Consider the following 19,360-nt stretch of genomic DNA (forward strand, 5'->3'; position numbering starts at 1 on the left):
GGTTAAGCGATCACTTAACACACGTACAACATTCACCATTCTACTCATGATTGACGATTATCAATTTTTTGGAACTCCGAGGTATATTGATCAATTTCACGACACAGTACCTACATATCGCTCACTCCTTTCAAGAACGTCATAAATCAAAATACTTGATTTTTCAGGAGAACGTTTTTAAAGTTTAAAAATATAACACAATGTGTTAAAAATAAATATCAAGCCACTTACTGAACTTTTTACCGTGCAACAGATCTTTTTAGGTAAAACCTGATGGTTTTTTCTCCATTTGAAAAATATATGGTTTATTTAAAAAAATAATTAAGCAATACCTTTTCTTCAAAATGCAAAAACAACACTTTTTGCCCTGGAGTGGGTAAATATTAAGTTAAAAATATGCCTCTTTTGCTGGGATATAGTACATTTTCTGGGCATTCCGAAAACATGCACAACTGAAAATTGACGAATTTTGATTTATGACGTTCTTGAAAGGAGTGAGCGATATGAGTTCACAACAGCCATCTATGTTAGATTAAGGAAAGCTTTTATTTGGCAAAGACCCTTATGTATGCAAGATACGAACGCTAAAAGAAGATATACTTTTATGGAAATTTGTCGCTCCATTGCAGTGCCTTTTGCACCATTTGGTGCAGATAAGCGAAAGAAAAGTGTAGTTAGGTAGGTGGCGTTAGGGAGGCCCTTGACAATGTTACTGAAATAGGCATTTAGTTGAAGAATGGTGCAAGCCGCACCCGCCGCGGGCATTAAAGTAAAAATAGAGGAAATTTGTGTTCTTGTAACATTAAACCCTAAATACACATCAATAAATATGTCAAAATGTTTCTCGGCGTCTATTTGCTGTTGCACGTCGCTTCGCCCGGAAAAATCTTAACAGTCTAAATATTTTGTTTCCTTTCTTAATATTTGGAAACGTGATAATTAGAGAGAAAAATAAAATTAGGTACCTATGCACCTATTTATACAAGAATGGTTACTTTCATTTACTGATTCGGCAGTCACTTTGTGGTGAATATTCATCCATTTTTATCTTACGTTTAACATGGTAAATACCACTATTTCATAAAATCTATTATGACACGTGTCTCGATACATTTCCCATAATTTTCGTATGTTTCGGTGTTTGAAAATGATCCGGAATGCATCGAAACACATGACACTATAGATTTTAAGAAATAGTGGTATTTACCAAGTAAAACTTGAATAAAATAAAATAAATAATGTTTAACCCTAGATTACCTTGAGGATATTTTTTTCTACTTGTAGCCGGAACGCAATACCTTTCCTCCATATAATTAACAATCACTGTGTCAATATGATGCAGTACCCTATGCACTATTGAGTGCGAATGAGGGTTAAAAGACGGTAACCGAGCCAAAATTATTTACTTATTTTGAATATTTGTAGGAATACTTAAGGAAACAATTATGCCTAGATAAGTCAATTGCACCTGTGGCATTTTTTTGTGGTTTTGTCTTTTTGAATGGAAAAGGTATATCGTGATAAAATATCAGAAACTTTTTTAATTTTCTCACATACCTAAGTAGATACCTCCGTACTTTTTTAAAATGAATTTAACGGAAGGGTTATTTCAAGTCTTTCACATCTATCTATGAGAATTATAAAATGAGTACTTGTACTGTTCTAATCACAAAATAACACATTTGCAATTTTTTAAAATACCTGGAACAGGACGGTATGGAAGAAAAGGGCTAATCTATGTATGTTAAGACTGATGGATTTTCTTATGGTTGTATCAACATATTTTATACATAAATTTATCAATCACGAATGTCGTTCAAAAAATATATTTCGGCCGATACCAGTAAGAAAATAGATTATGTAATTAAAACTACTAATCACCGTAAATTTGTTTGAATCTCGCGGTCAAATTCACAAGATTGAACCTAAATTTTCCGGCGCTGTGACAAAAGTGAACCCTTGAAGTGTTTGCCCTCCTTAACAACTCCAAAGTTGGGTTTAGTTGAGTTTTAAGGGTGTCTGGTAATGAAAGCTTTCAATTCGCCACCGCCGCGCGGTCCTATTATCCGTTTAGGTAATGGGAACAGCTAAATGGGCCCGTGGCCCGTGGCCCGTGCTACGAACATGTTACTCCACTACACGAACAATTCCCTTCAAGATAATCTACAATTAAAGCAATTGAGGAAATCAGTGGTTATTTATATATTTTGTGAAAAAAAATTATTTAAATAGATAAAAAAAGTCTTTTAATCGTTTCAGTGCTGAGAGATTTTCTTATATAATATATATGTACGTGCTAAAATTTCTGAAGACTTTTTTTTAAATGGTCCTATTTATTAGCTGTGTTCGAAATCAGTTTTTTTTCTCAAATATTTATTCATTTTAGCATTTCTTTCTCGATTGGTGGAAAACATATCAAAGAACTCAAATATAGTAGATTTTTTTAATAAACATATTTTTATATATTTAGAAATAAACGCAATTTGATAAAAAAAAAATCATTCACAGAATGTGTAAGGTTGTGTGAAACGGACTCGTCCTCGGAGTTTTCACTATGGATTCATATCATCCACGATTAATAAACATTCTTATTTCATCGTCACTATCACTTCTTTGAGTATAACAAAAAAAATTGGTGAAAATAATGGTTTTTACAAAAAAAATATATATTTTTCACCACAACAAAAAAAATAGTTTTTCAGTCAGTTATGTGCTTCAGATTATTGGATATGGAAGTCTTGTGGGATACAGATGACACAAATGAAGAAGATGATGGAGGAGAAAAAATAGCTAGGAAAATAGAGATACTGGTAATGACTAAGGCATTCGAGGTTGCATACCCATACTCGTACCAGCTTATGTGACATAGACACAGGTGATTGTACGAGTACTATGAAGATTTTCGTGTAACGTATACCTATGCTGATTTCTTTATATTACAATTATTGATCAGTCATCTAGCTATGTAAGTAGATGTGTAGGTAGGTTTGTACGAGTGTAACCGAGTAGGCAGGTCGGTAGGTGCCTACCGAACTCGGAACATAATATCAGTCGACAATATTAATTTGATTTGTCACAGACCCATAAATAATCAGCCTGTACCATAAAGCAATCACAGAGTGAAATTTATTACGAGCGATAAATTTGAAATTGGAACCGTCGCGCACGCCGGCGGCGCAGGGTTAATATGAAAGGGGGCGACGCTTATTAATGCCGCGGTTATGAAAATGTAAATATGCTCCGCCCCGAATATGGAAAGGGGCGGGGGTTATGATTGGCGGGCGAGTGGAATGGACAATGTTTGATTTATGATTGGTCGAGGCCCCGCCCGCTGTCATAACCGGCGCGGGGGCGGGTGGGGTGCAGGGCGGCGGGCGGCGGCGCGGCGCGGGGGCGGCTGCGCGGGCCCCTTCAGTCGCGGCGCGGAGACCAACGCGGCCGGCCGCTGTTCCCTGCTCGACGCCGTGCGGACAGGACGTATCCCTATTGTCATACGACACAAACAATTCCTAACGCGAGATAAAAATATACTCTACCTGTACGATATACGACACACGACAGGCGAACAAAACATCAGTTACGAACGAATGTATCTCAATCATTCTATACGACCGCGATTTTAAAAACAATTTTTCACATTTTATTTCGCTCGTTTTGTACCGATGCATTTTTTGGCGAAAAAGTTTAGTGCTTCTTAGAACTTATTCGTATTTTTATTTGTTCGTCTAGTCTCGTCGGCATGGACTTAGTGAGTTTTGAAGTATGCGGAGAGTGGTATTTTAATGTTGATATGTGTTGAACGTTTCCATGTTGTAAATATTGAATTGTAGTTCAAAATGATACAATTCGGGACAATAAAGTATGGAATACAGTTTAGAGCCAGCAGTAAAGATAAACCCAAACATCACAGGGGTAAGTCTACTATAAATTACATCATTCCGACACATTCATTACATTCCAGTGATTTATTTATGTGTTAGACAATAATAATAAAAAATTAAAAACATAAATATATAATTTATAACTACTTATCAGGTATATTCAATTTATAGACAGCGAAAATTTATAAATTATTTCTGCCATTGTAAAAAAGCATTATTAAATTTCTTCTTAATTTTTATCAAGGATTCTCGCACCTACATAAAAAAAATAATCGTCTCTGTAAAAAGTTTATTGTTTTCTCATAGTATTTATTTTACGATGCCACTTTTCTATTTTTAAAAATAAAATACGATTTTAAATTGATTTTTTTTAAATGACTTACGATTTCGTATACAATTAATATCGCAAAACGTTTTTTTTACATTTGAACCAAGGAACTAGATAAAAGTAATTTTATTACATCCTTACCTGTGTAATATGACGATAATTCAACAATTTACTTTTAAAGAATGCAATGTAACATGATTTTTTTAATAATAGAAATATGTACTCGAACTACTAGAAAATAAAATAAAATAAAGGCAATACAACATAGTTAAAATAGTTTTTTTTTATTTTAATTTGATAATAACTGTACCTACTCATAAAAATACACTATAAATAATCCACAAAATAAACACAGATACCAATCACCTGTTTATTTCGAAATTAGATAAATCTATTTTATTTAAATACAATCAAATTCGTTTAAAAATTGATTTTAACAGTTATAAACATCAAAAATAGCTAAACTAAAATTTTATGATCTTTTAGTAGAAATCTAATTTTAAATAAGTGCATCATATATTGTTAAATTTATAAGCGTGATTTCTATGAAAATTGCAGCATTAGAAATTCACTGTAATTCCCGGAAAACGTATTGATAAAAAAATCTAAACGCAACCTTATAATGTGAGATGGATCGTAAAATAAAATAATTTGTATGTCAGTCCAGTAAAACAGATTTTTTATTACATCTTTCGTGCAAACTATAAAGTTTCCTTATTATAAGAACATAAACATTTTATTATTCGCGTGTAAAATAATCGAACTACACTGCTTACAATATATTTTTTAATTGAATTCACGTCGCCAATACTGGGGTATTTTAAACTAATTTAAATGCAATAAATTGCAAATTTATCTTCATCTCAATGTGTATTTAAGAAGACATCTCGTAAAGGACTATGGTGAATTTTGTATTGCTTTAGAGTTGTTTTATAAAAATATGTTTTAATAATCATTGCAAAAAAATCATGTTAAAATAAAGCAGGTGTAAAATAGTATACAAATTTCATGTTTTTTTTCAATCTTGAATTAAACTGATAGATACATATATGATTTTATTATATAAATAAAATATTAACTGCAAATTTTATTGGTTAATTTTTTAATCAGTATAAAAATCTGTAATCCAAAATACCTAACTTCGATTTTATGTTTTTACTGTAATATTTAAAATAATATTATTAAACTTTTGTAATTAAATCATTTACGAAATTGTTAGTGCTTATTAAGTTAATTGATCGCTCATTTGTTTTTAATGTTTTTTTTAACCTGGCGGTTATAATTTATAATTTTTAGTTGGGACAATGTATCAAAGAATAAGTTAAAATAATATTTGATAAATGAGTCATTCTCCATGCCAGCGAAAAATATCTTTAAATTAGATGGCAAGAAATTTATTTTACTCAATTTGCATCAAAATTCATCAAAATTATCGTAAAATTTTTATTGAAAAATACCCATAATTTATTTAAATGGTGTGTGTATGTTTGGACTAAACTGCAGTAACTTTCCGCGAAATATCAATATTATATTAAAATGTTGCATTCGATAATTATCGTAAAATTTGCCCTCATACATGCAAATATTCAAATGCTATTTTTATTTCTGTGCCATATCCATTATCCACACGTTATATTATTTTATCGATCGGCCATAAAGTGAATTTTAGCATCTTCATACGCGACCGTAGTAAATATTATGACTGCGATAGCTATTCTGATTAAAATAAACAATTTTTGTAAACCGGTGCATTTTAATACGTTTTTTAATATTGAATTGAGTGGGTTCATGATAACCCACATACCTATTTGCAATTAAACTTATATTAAATAATTTGTGTAGGTATTATACATACAATATTAAACATACCCACATACCTATTTAATTAATTATTTGATAGAAATGAATCTAATTAAGATAATACATAAATTGTGTAGGTACCCTAGAAGGATTATGTTGGCCGCTGTTACCAGTAGTGTCAAAATAAAGTGCCGAAAAATCTCCAATTCTTTTCTTTATGTTGAAACTGTAAGGTTTTGGGGGATTTTTGTCAAAAAGTTACCATCGCAGTATTTTTGAAGAATACGTTTCACTAGGAGTATCCACCGTTATATGTATTTAATATAAACTAGGTATATTTATTTTCAAATTTAAAATCTACATAGATGTAATTTTCATAACAGGAACTGCAGTATACTAAAGCTCATTTTTCACAAATACTTATATTAAAAAAAAAAGTAATTTTATAAAATGAAATTCCAGTGAAACCTTTAGATATTGAAATATAGTGGATATAATTGGTATTTAATTCATTCAAAAATCTAGAATCAGGTTATAATAATGCTAAATGATTTTTGAAGTAATTTAATAGATGAATACCTATTATGTAATAATAGTTAGATAAGACACATAAATAAAATAACATATGTCCATTTCATTGACTCTTTACCATAGGTAACTTATGAATTACGGATTGATTGGTTTTATTTTTATAATTTCTATTTCTATGTAGATATATTTTTTTGTAAAATCAGTCAGCCATAACAATTTATTATTAATTTGGTTATGCTTACCTACCTATCCACACCTAACAGTTTAAGGTCATTTTTTAAGGTTTTTTATATCTATTTATTTCTATCGCTTCCGTAACGCCGTGTAAAGCGTATTTTATTAGGTACCATTCAAGACATCTCTGATTCGAATCCCGGCTGTAACTTTAGAACTTACTTTAAATAAAACTAGATAATTAATTATTAATAATGTACTCTAAAACCTTTAATGATACCTAAAGCTCCAGATTCGCATACGTTTAGATAGTTTTTTTTTATAAGATAGCAAATCATCACCGTTATTATATAAATGTCGATACGGAAAAGATAATTTGCAAAAAAATGAAAACCTTAATCAGCTACTGATCTAACTTATTTGCCTCCCTCTTTTACCCTTAATATTTAATTTCTTTTATCTGTCGAATTAATGATATTTTTCAATTTTTTAAACTAAAAATAAAATTGTAACATTAGAATAATTAAAAATATATTTTTACCATTTTAATAAAAACAAAAACAATTAAGTAATAAATGGTAAATAATGAAATGCGTGTCAAATTATTATAAATATAAGGAAGATATCTAACCGTATATTATAAAACCTACATCATTTTGTGAACAGAAGAACATGATTTTGTATTATACTAGGTACTTCAAATAGTAAGTACATATATTTTTCATATTATTTTACTTAAATTATTATTTACTTAAAAAAATACAAAATATTAATAGTTATCGAATACCTATCTTATTAAGAACCATTTGGATTCACTGAAATTATTGAGACTTCATTTTGTCTGAATGATATTTTTCCTTTCTCAAACGTAAGATCCTTTATTTTAATTAATTTTCAAATTCAAAATCAGTCACAAAGCTTGCTTTTAAACAATAAAAGAAATATTAATTGATTTCAAACACTTAAAAGAAAATAAATGAACGATTTCTGTGTTTTATTCAATTGAAATATTACGAAAATTTTCTATCAATCAATGTGACACCGAAACCTTTTTTTTCTGTGCATAATTTGAAACTCGCCGTTTCTATCATCTACCGTCTATCATCTAGTAAATTGAATAATTAAATGGTAACTTAATTAATTCACTAAACACTCGTTAGGTACCTAATTACTGTATTATTTTCACAATTTATTAGAATATTGATTGTTATACACTCTTGAAAAAATACAAAACAGGAAAACACGTGCTGTAAACATTTAATTAATTTATCTCCACGAGGAAAATTTTTGACCGTTGAACGATTATTACTATAATCATAATGCTTGCTTCAAAAAATTTGCACAACTGGTTTGAAAATATATATTATTGAATAGGCAGTAATATGATAATGACATTTTGTATTATTTGATAACTACGACTAGTTTTAAACTTTTATTTAAATGTTACGTTCGGCTAAGTTTTGGGTATTATGCGTTTCCGTCTCCTTAGTGAAGCCTAGAATTGTACACTACAGTTATTACCAAAGGGATTGCTATCGTAGAAATATTAAATTTACTATAACTTTTAATATTGCTTTAATATTAAGCTTAATTAATTGTTAATAAATATTTGAATCTACTTATTGTTTTTATATGATCACTTTACGATGCCAATTTTAGCTGATTCAGTTTATTCGTCTGGATTTTTTTTTTTAATTTTAAAACTACGAAACTGAATTACGCAATTTATATCTTAAATTTTCCTCATAATCCTACCATACATAGACTACTTTGCATCTATATATGAATTACTTTACATATGGTATTAAATATTGGGTTCCATCTATTTTATAAATATTTTATATTCATAAATCGCGTTTAAATAAAACGGATTCATATTTTAAAACATCATTTTACCCGAATAAGAGGTTTTACCCGCTTTTAGCGAGAGATCGTACGGAGATTTCGATAATAAGTTCCCGTCGGCAGACGAAAATGACGACTAGCGCCATCTGTGATCGAGTAGCGCAAACTAGCATTTTCGAGAACTTTATTTAGTGCTTCCGATTTTTTTTATCCTTTAAATTCAAGTAAACTATAATTATTACTTTTTTGTATTTGAGTAAATAATTATCTTTAATTTTTTTACTTCACCTTTATAAGGAAAATTATTTTATTGTGAAGAAATATTACTTGAATATTTTTTTTTTATTATTAAATCATTTCCTTTTAAAAATACAGGTTTTTATTTATTTCATACCTACTCAGCTTCGCTCTTATACGTTGAATTAATAACAAAATAGTTTAAATACAAACATGTCCTGGCAAGTATTTTTTTTCATTGGACTTAAGATATTAATGGACAATAGGTACCTACTTAGATAATAATTTATTTATTTACGTATTTATTTTTCGAATTTTATATTTATTATTTTTCTGTTTTTCCACAACGTTGAAAAGAATTTCATCAACAACAGAATTTGGAGATTACTTACTTATCTTAAGAATTACGATTTTCCTGTAAGATATAAATTAAAAACTTAATATACTTAGTATATCTATTTTATTTTTTTTATAAATGTGTTTTTATATTTATTAATAATATTACTCTTGTATTCATGTATGTAGACGTCTTTACTAATTCCGTGTGTTTTTTTTTCAGGTGAAAGCTCCGGATCGGGCTCTGAAGAAGAAAGTATAAGAACTAGTGGAGACCTCCCCGCATACATGCAGCAACAGGTGGGGAGACCCGAGTGCGAGGAGCTCCCCGGGGGAGCGGCGGAGTCCCGCGGCGGGAGTGCGCCCCCCGAGGAGCCGGAGGAGATCATGCCCTCGGACCCCGAGGACATGCTGGTGTCAGGGGACGAGGACATGGAGCCCGAGCCCGACATGGACGAGGAGGAGGGTGACGGGGAAGGAGGGAAGCGCCTGGAGCAGGTCCGCCGCCACCGGCAGGACGCCGAGAACAACAACAGCTTGGAAGACGGCGAGGGCGACGCGCCCAACCCGGCCGTGCCCTTTCCTTTCCCCGCCGCCAGCCACGTGACCCTGGAAGCCCTCCAGAATACTAAAGTAGCTGTGGCCCAATTCGCCGCCACCACCATGGCCAATAATGCGGACAACGAAGCGGCTCTCCAAGAATTGGCGGTTCTTCAAAGTACCTTATTTACCCTGCAACACCAACAAGTGTTCCAATTGCAACTGATTCAGCAATTACAGAATCAGCTCTCACTAACGAGGCCCAAAGACGATAGATCGATCACTCCTCCCCCCAGCGAGGCACTCACCCCCGTTCCAGTGACGGTACCGCGCCCTCCACCTCCCAGATTACCGACCCCTTCGCCTCCGAAGACGCTAATACCGACGCGAGAACCGACTCCCGTCCGAATAGATACGCCAGTTTCCTTTCCGACTTCTCAAGCCGTCCCCCCCTCGCACCCTCAGCCGCCGGTGCTGAAGCAAGAACTGCTCACTATCCCGAAGCCCCCGACGCCCTCGCCGCCAGTAATGTCCGCCCATCCGCCGTACAGTTCGATCTCCGCCTCTTTGGCGTCGACGATAATTACGAATAACGATCCCATTCCTTCGCTAAACGAGCCGAATACTCTCGAGATGCTCCAGAGGCGAGCGCAGGAAGTCTTAGATAACGCTTCTCAAGGACTCCTCGCGAACAATCTCGCGGACGAGCTTGCTTTTCGGAAGTCGGGGAAGATGTCGCCGTACGATGGGAAATCTGGTGGCAGAAACGAGCCGTTCTTCAAACACAGATGCCGCTACTGTGGGAAGGTGTTTGGCAGCGATTCCGCGTTGCAGATCCACATTCGCTCCCACACAGGTGAACGCCCCTTTAAATGTAATGTGTGCGGCTCCCGCTTTACTACCAAGGGCAACCTAAAAGTGCACTTCCAGCGCCACACGGCCAAGTTCCCGCACGTTAAAATGAACCCTAACCCGATCCCGGAACATTTAGATAAATACCATCCCCCGTTACTGGCTCAACTGTCCCCGGGCCCCATGCCCGGGATGCCCCCTCACCCGATGCCCTTCCCGCCCGGTGGGTCTCCGTTTCCGCCAGGCCTGCCGCTGTATCGCCCGCCTCCGCGAGATATAATGCCTCCGCGACCACTCTCCGATAAACCTTCGCCCCTGCACCCGTTGTTCGCCTTGAGGGACGAACAAGAGATCCCCGCTGACCTCAGTAAACCGGCACCTCAAAGTCCCCACGACGTGCTGGATGAAGACCGCTTTAAAATGGAGCCTCAGGATGACGACCAACCGAGAGATCGAAGTTTTGACGAACATGACCGCGTTACACCGAAAAGAGAGCCAGACATCGATCGAGAGTCACCGGAGGCCGATCGGGAACCGGATAGATTTCCATCGCCTTCGCCTTACGACGAGTGCAGTATGGACTCCAAGTACAGCAGCGAGGACATGCAAGGGCGCGACAGTCCCGACGAGAAGCGCGACCCCGACCAACCGGAAAACCTTTCAAGTAAGACATCGTCGATAGCGGGTTCCCTTTCGATACCCATGGGACGACGAATACCCTCGTCTTTTCCTTTCCCTTATAATGCCTCCCCTCCCAGTAGCGCTTCCTCCGGGAGCTTATCCATGTTTCACGCTTCAGGCCTGCCCGGTATGATGATGGACGCCGATCCTACTAAAGATCCTATAGTATATAATTCTCTACTTCCGAGACCCGGGAGTAATGATAATTCTTGGGAAAGCTTAATCGAGGTCACCAAAGCTTCGGAAACGAGCAAACTTCAACAGTTAGTCGATAACATAGAAAACAAAATGACCGATCCGAATCAATGCGTTATTTGCCAACGAGTTTTATCGTGTAAAAGTGCATTACAAATGCATTACAGAACGCATACGGGCGAGAGACCGTTCAGATGCCGAATATGCGGAAGGGCTTTCACTACTAAAGGTAACTTAAAAACTCACATGGGGGTCCACAGGATGAAACCCCCGATGAGAGTTTTACACCAGTGTCCGGTATGTCACAAAAAGTTTAGCAATACACTCGTACTGCAGCAGCACATCAGATTGCATACGGGAGAACCGACAGATCTCACGCCAGAGCAAATACAGGCGGCTGAAATCAAGGAGTTGCCAAATATGGGTGGGTTTCCGGGACCGGGTCATTTTTTCCCCCAGGGTTTCCCTGGCATGCCGGGGAGACCTCTATCGGGGTTTTCCGACCTCCGAGACACTAGCCAAGACTTTAAAGACGAGTACCTGAGTGATGACGGTACAATGGATAGAGACGATTACGACGACGATTCGAGTCAAAGGGGGTCTATAGAGCCGAGAGTACCAGAAACCCCATCATTTTCCGCATCATTAGCCGCCCTTGAAAACCAAGTAAAAACAATAACGACTATGGTGTCTCACCCGTCAGTACCCGAAATGAATTCTCCCACAGAAAGGCATCAGCAAAGTCAGCCGAGGACGTCGACCCCGACCCCCAGCCGCGCGACCACGCCGGACATACAGAGGTCTCCCGCTCCGTCGCCGCAGTTGACCACCCCTTCGCCGCCACCGACCCCGCTTCAGGGCGCCATGGACTTGACCCCGCGGCCGCCCTTCGCCAATCTGTACAATTTCGCTCTACAAGATTCGGGAGCCGCGGGCGGTGGCGCGCTGTCGTCCCTGGCGAGCTCGATGCTGGGCGGCACCCCGTTCAGCCCCCTCGGCCTGGCGCTGGGCCCCGCAGGTAGGCGGATAGCGGAGCGCCTGCCCGACCCGACCGACCTCTTCGGGGTCTGCGGGGTCCCAGCCGCTCCGGCCTCGGTACCCGACGGGGTCGGTTGTGCGCCACTTCACTCCGGGCAGGCCTCACTCGCAGCCTCCTTACCTCTTCCCTCTTCCTCTCGCATTTTATATTATTTTAGTCGTCGTCGTAATTAGATTTTATCATTGGCTCATATGAGCTGGAACGTTGTAAAAATTACCGAAGAACTCAAATGGCTTACTTAATTAATCTGCATACATTTTTTTTATAAAATATATTTGTGACTCTGGCTCGAAATCTACGATACTAATCACGAGACCACAAACTGATAATTAAAAAAAGCGTAATTGAAATCGTCATCGTAAAATACAATCGTGTGTAAATTCTCCGAGGAAATTGGTAGGTATACATACAATACAACATAACTGGACAGTGAATAAGTTACCTACTAGACGAGCTCTATTCTTGGCGCAAACCCAAATTTGTCGTCAATCGTTGATGTCGATATTTCTATATTAAAACACAAAAGTCAAAATTTGATTCAAGACAATACTACCCCATAGCGCCATAGACGCGGGAGGTAAGATAAAGCCATCATATCTCATATAGGTATACACATGTAATATAAAATAACCACTTGACAATATAAATATTACAGAGTAACAATGAAAAGGTAGAATGAATAAGATGAAATCTTTCACAACATAATTTTTTTATGTTATTAATTTTTATAATCAAATATAATATTTATATTTTTGTGATGCGAATATAACTATTTCTAAACAAACAATATCGGGCGACGGACAATCAATCGTGCGAAAATCCGAAGTGAATCGATGAATCGGTTGCAATGTTCTCGGTAATTTTTACAGCGGAAAAAAAATCATTTTATAACTTCTTTTCTTACTCAAGAGTTGTCTAGGCGGTGTTCAGTCAACACATCTGGAGCATTTTTGCAATATTAATTACAATACCAAAATCGCAATAAAAATACTTTTCTCTATAATAAAATGCCGCCTGACACCATCTTAATGCAACTTTCGTTGTTTTTGTTTAATTATATAATACAATGATAAATCAAATTGCGTTATACTGTACAATGTTTGAGAAATAAATTTCTGTGACTTTTGTAATATTCTTTACAAATATAATCCAATAATTTCATTTTTTGAGATAATTTTTTTAGTGTGAGATTAATACTGCATATCTCGAACTTATTCATTAAATTTTTATTACAAGTAAATGAACAAAAATACTAAATAAATAAAGTAATTGTGTTTGCAAATTGCACGTATAACAAAGATTGTTTGTATTGTTAATAGTGCGAGGGAACACGACATGCAACATCTGCTATAAAACCTTCGCCTGTCATTCCGCTCTGGAGATCCATTATAGAAGTCACACTAAAGAGCGGCCCTTCAAGTGCAACGTCTGCGACCGCGGCTTCTCGACTAAGGTAAATATTTATTCTTATAATTAGGATGGATCGTGTTGTGACGAAGATGCTCCCAAATCCGATTGAAGAGGATCATAGACGGACAGTGTTCATATTCATTAACCCTTTGCGCTATAATGACGTGTGACAGTCGTGTTTGTCACTTTGGGGGGCTATTCTAGACTCATTCGTCTTCTGATCGAATGCGACATTCGCGAATCGATCTATGAAATTAAACGAACTGGAGAAAATCGTGAGTTGTTATTACTTACTTTTTTCTAAAGAATTTGAGAAATTAATAATTAAGCATAATTCCGCTAACCTCCGTCGTAACTCATTGAATTTCTCTATTTTTTTAAATCAATTTTTAACTTCTTCTTTTAAATTTGATTTGAATAATTCAGAGGTTCAATTTAGTTATACTAAAAAAGTGCTTCCGTAGTAGGTTTGTTTACCATACTGGAGGTCCCGGGCTCGATTCCCGGAGAGGTCCAAATAAATACAAGCGATTTTTCATTGTAATATTTATTTAACACCATCCAAGACTAGTACCTGAGGCGAAGAACTGATTTACCTTAGCTTAGCATAATTAACCATCAATATAACACCGCGTCAATGCGATGCAGTGTTCAATGTACCATTGGGTGTATATGAGTATCGGAAGAATAAAAGTGTTAACCTTTAGCTACTGAGGTGGATTTAATTTCACGTAACCACAGACGTGGGGGCTTCAGAGTCCCGCATATATATTTGATTATATTTAAAAATCTTAACGTTTTTTTAGGGTTTAGTGTTTTATAATAAGCTTTAGCGGATATATTTAAATTAAATTAAGTAATTTTTGTATAATTTATTTATTTAATATTAACTATTATTTCAAAGTTATCAAAAGTATCATTCACAAATTACAATAGTCGTTATCGTAATAAGTATATGTTAAATTTACAGAGAAAAAAATTCTTCAATATTTTTTCAATTGATTTATTCGTTATTGTTTAGTAAGATTTTTTTCTCAAAAACCAAATTATTTTTACATTCAGTAACACCTTAACCAGCCATTTTTTTCTTCTGGCCTTCCAACAAAGGTAATCTGAAGTAACAAAGTTCAATCCTTTTGCGATTTTGAAATATAATAATTTAAATACTTAATACGAAATAAACATGTCTTTGAACGTTTTCTGAAATACAAGCCGCATAAATAAAATTCAAACGCCCGTTTAATATTATCTGAATTGTGGCATCCCTGCCTTATTGAGTTCGATGATTGAAAGGCAGTGGCGACGATAATCGGGATTGCTGTTTGTTAATTATTGTGATAAACTAAAAATAAACATTGTCTTGGGTTGTTTTCTGTGACTGGCTGCCGTCCAGTAATTCCGTTCTATTGTACCGAACACAAATAGTAACACTTTATTCCTAGCCGTCTGACTAATACGTCTGCACAAATCTTACTAAACTTTTGATGCGACAGGGTTGCCAATTTCTAAAAAAAATAAAAACGCATTTCACTCGATAAAACAAAAATCGTACATAATTTAGTGTAAAAGGAATTTTGGCAAAAGAAGGATGAAAGTAGACTGAATGCAGTCGAAATGCGATCTCTCAGAAGAATGTGCGACAAAACGATGTATGATAGATGTGCGAATAGTGAAATAAGGAAGGAATGCAAAGCTGAGATAAGCATTGTCGATAAAATTAAGAAAGGTGTGTTGAGATAGTTTGGACATGTGGAACGAATGAGTGAGGAAAGAACGGTAAAACAAATTTATGAGGCGAATGTTAGTGGGAAAAGAAGCAGAGGAAGACCGAGAAAAACATGGCACGATCAGGTATGCCAAATACTTGAAAGTGGTCAGGTTAGGAGTCGTAACGATCGGCGGGTATGTATGAGGAGATGCATGAACGTGGAAGAGGCGAAGAATGTTTGCAAGGACAGAGTGGTGTGGCGCTCTATTCTCTCTGCATACAACGCATCTAAACTTTTGAATAAATAAATCTACTAGTTTTTTTCTTAATTTATATATTATAAAAATATCTTCTTACCCTTACCCGCGCCCAATAATCCGTAGGGCGTTATCGTATATAAGTGTTATCTTGGTCGTAATATCAAATAAATATTATACATGAAGGAAAGGTTCTCAGCCCTGCGTTTAAGGGTAGGGGGATGTGTATCATTTTGTTTTAACTATCTGGAATACATAAAAAAAAAAAAATGAATGCTTAATATGCACATCAAACGACAAAATATATTTTATACCTAAAGATTTGACGTATTTTTTGTGGTAGAAAATTCTTTAACTCAAATCAAATATTTAATATCAGTCGTAAATGTACTTACCTACCTCAGATTTCAAGAGTGAAATGTTCCAAGATTGGCGTAGAAATTTAAAGTTTTACTTTATTATGACAAACAATTTATCGAAAAAGCTTTATGTTTCATAATACATTTAAACCAACCACTGAAATTGCATTTATGTACTGATTAAATCAAAGAATATTGGTTTCACTTAATTTAACAAGGGGCTCGCCGGCCCAAGTCAAATTTAACTAGGGGCTCGCGCGAGCCTCTCCGAGCCCCCTGCCTGCTCACCGCCGCCTTTGATTAATTAATAAAACATATCCAAAGTTAAAGCTTTCACTGAGTGAGGTGTAAATCGATGATAACAATTTGATAATCAAGTATAAATTGCATTGTTTGACCATCGATTTTTTTATAATCGAACAGGAATGGATTTCATTTACTCGTACCTATGTATAATCCGGCACAGTGGGTATTATTTCGATATTGTACATATTATTCTATGACTTTGGTACCTACATTACGATAAAAAATATGGAAATCATCAAATATTTACTTAAATTTTAAAATGACATTATTTAACATCAAGCGTTACATTTTTTTATGAAAATTTTCCGAAATAAAGGCACAATTATTTTCCTGGCAATAATATTCTACATGAATCATAACACCAATCAACCCGTAACGTGCTCTCAATAGCACGACAAACGCACCCCTAGCGCCAAGATTTTAATCGCCTGTTAACCGTGGACGCCTTAGTACGTCGTCAAACGGTGGGGACTTTTTCTTTGAAACGCGTAAATGTGTCATATGGACGCATATGGCTAACAATCATACCTACTAAAATTATGTATGATTTTAGCATTTTTCGCGAGTAATTCGAGCGATGATTTCGCTTTAAAATTGATACGCTTTACTGCATTACGCGATGACACCTAAGATTGATGTCATTCTAAACATTTGTTATGATTTCCTCGTTTCAGAGCAGTGGCGGCCGCTGCTTGTGCCAGGGGCGAAGCGTTGTCCCCGGTGCCCCCAGGCGCCCCCCCAAGCCGCAGTTCGCCACTGCTTTGAACCATTGGAGCCCCTTCTCATTCCCGGTAAGGGTCAGTCCTTACCGACCGCACATTACTTAGTAGACGTAGTACTCCGGGGCGAGACTGACGGGCGCCTTCTGTTGCAGGGAAACATGAAGCAGCACATGCTGACGCACAAGATCCGGGAAGCGGGAGCGGGTCCCGAGCAGGAGGAGCCGCCGGAGCCGCCGCCGAAGAGGGCGCCCCCCGACCCGGAGCTGCCGCAGCCCAAGAGACCTTCGAGTGAGCACCTTTTCCCTACCGCGCCTAACCTTCTCGCGCTTCATTAACCCCTCATCCGGCTGAACGCTTTCCGTGTAACCGGCTAATAACACTGGCTGCTGACTAAACCGCCTGTGTGTGCATTGCAGACGGGCCTCCCCCGGGAGCGGCCCCTCCCGCGCCCGCGCCCCCGGGCCCCCTGCAGCACGCGCAGATGCACGCGGCCGGCCCGCCGCCGCTCTCCAACAAGCACCTGTGCGGGGTGTGCCGCAAGAACTTCTCCTCCAGCTCCGCGCTGCAGATCCACATGCGCACCCACACCGGCGACAAGCCCTTCCGCTGCTCCGTGTGCCAGAAGGCCTTCACTACCAAGGGCAACCTCAAGGTGAGCATGCCGGCTAGCGAGCAGCCAGGCGGCCGCGCGACCATTAACTACTCGTACTTCTCTTAACGCTTCGCCATTTCGCTTTACTCACACGATTCCCCTAATAATCTAACGTTAGGTATCGACAACCGAGCGCGTACTGATACAAGTCTCCTTTCAGGTACATATGGGAACCCACATGTGGTCGAACGGAGCGTCCCGACGAGGACGTCGCATGTCCCTGGAGCTCCCTCCGCGCCCCCTGCCTCTGAGTCCTCAGGACTCCGACTTCCTGCAGCGCCGCCCCGATCTCTTCTACCCCTACCTGCCGGCACCCTTCCTTAATGGCATGCAACAAAAGGTGAGAATACCGATATTCGGACACGAGTACGTTCGCTATATTTTGTAAAGTATCAATCTGATCGAACAAATTTGTTTCAGCTGAACGAAATATCGGTGATCCAACAGAACGCCGCCGGCCAGAACGGGTTGTCGTCGCCGGGAGCCAAGTTCCCCGGGCTGCTGGGCTTCAGTCCGTTCGGGCCCCCGCCGCCCGCCCTGTCGGGGCCCGGCTCGCCCATGAGCGACAAGCCGCCCTCGTCGCTCAGCTCGCCGCCGCCCGAGCGCGAGGAGGAGGAGCGGCGGCGCGAGCTGGAGGAGCGGCGCAACCAGGTGTGGGAGCTGCACTACGAGCGCTCCGGCGCCCCCGAGGGCGAGGGCCCGCTGCCGCTGCTCGGGCCCCCCTCCCGCGGAGAGGGGCTGGCCGCGTGACTGCCCGCGCATCTCTCCGCCTTCCCCACATATCGCAAGTTCGGTGAAGTGACATTCAGGAACGACTAGTCGTTCGCGCTTCAGTGATATTCCGCGCGTGTCCCGTCGGAAGGTATGACAGATGTACTCCATACCTGATGAACCGTATGAGGCGAGCGGAAGTGCGTCCCCGTTCGTACTGTTTTCTAGGAACTTAATCATACCAAAAAGATATAAAGTAAAATTGTAACATTAGTCCTCGTTTAAGAAATACATCTCTGCTGTCCAAGCTCGGTGTAACTGACCATCGGTGTTGTAAAAATAATTATGAATCTCTTATTTTGGCATTTACTACGGTGAATTGTACGAAACATTTTAACGTGTAGACATATTGTAAATCTCTACCATAAGCGCATCCATCATTGTATAGAAGTAATGTTTAAGTAATATTAATAGACTATTACGAAACAACACCATTAGCGGCTATCATCTCCTCTGACATTTTGCGAGTGTACAGACTGGCTATTACAGACGTGGATGTAATGTTCCTATTTTAAAACTAGTCTGTAAAATACATACCTTAATAAAAATATGTTAATAGATATGTATTTGGAATTGCCACACGGGGCTATTAATAACATTAAAATAAATTATTGATTATTTACATTTACGGTCTGTATCCGATGCAACTTGTCTCCATCTTATAACTTAAAACCTGTTTCAAAGTTATTATTCTTTTCGGTCGATACTCTAAATCCTGTACTTAAAATAATATCAA

At 37.8% G+C, this 19,360-nt stretch overlaps 1 protein-coding gene across 6 annotated transcripts; it reads left to right on the forward strand.

Annotated features, from left to right (window-relative positions):
- Nucleotides 1–3,428: 3,428 nt before the first annotated feature.
- Nucleotides 3,429–18,812, forward strand: salm (spalt major). Of its 6 annotated transcripts, none has more exons than XM_088257675.1 (9): nucleotides 3,429–3,912; nucleotides 9,356–11,188; nucleotides 12,128–12,418; nucleotides 13,759–13,892; nucleotides 17,154–17,270; nucleotides 17,354–17,489; nucleotides 17,618–17,853; nucleotides 18,014–18,193; nucleotides 18,274–18,812. In XM_088257675.1, the coding sequence occupies exons 1-9, from the start codon at nucleotides 3,837–3,839 to the stop codon at nucleotides 18,601–18,603; spliced, it is 3,333 nt and encodes a 1,110-aa protein (XP_088113801.1). In that variant the 5' UTR covers nucleotides 3,429–3,836; the 3' UTR covers nucleotides 18,604–18,812. The 6 variants fall into 6 exon arrangements, with proteins under 6 accessions (XP_088113801.1, XP_088113803.1, XP_088113798.1 ...); XM_088257677.1 differs by having other exon boundaries at nucleotides 9,356–10,528; XM_088257672.1 differs by having other exon boundaries at nucleotides 9,356–12,418.
- The last annotated feature ends 548 nt before the right edge of the window (nucleotides 18,813–19,360 follow it).

This window comes from Brachycentrus maculatus, unplaced genomic scaffold (genome assembly GCF_059751285.1).
Source record: "Brachycentrus maculatus isolate JH-2025_06_01 unplaced genomic scaffold, ASM5975128v1 h1tg000086l, whole genome shotgun sequence".
Lineage (NCBI taxonomy): Eukaryota > Metazoa > Arthropoda > Insecta > Trichoptera > Brachycentridae > Brachycentrus > Brachycentrus maculatus.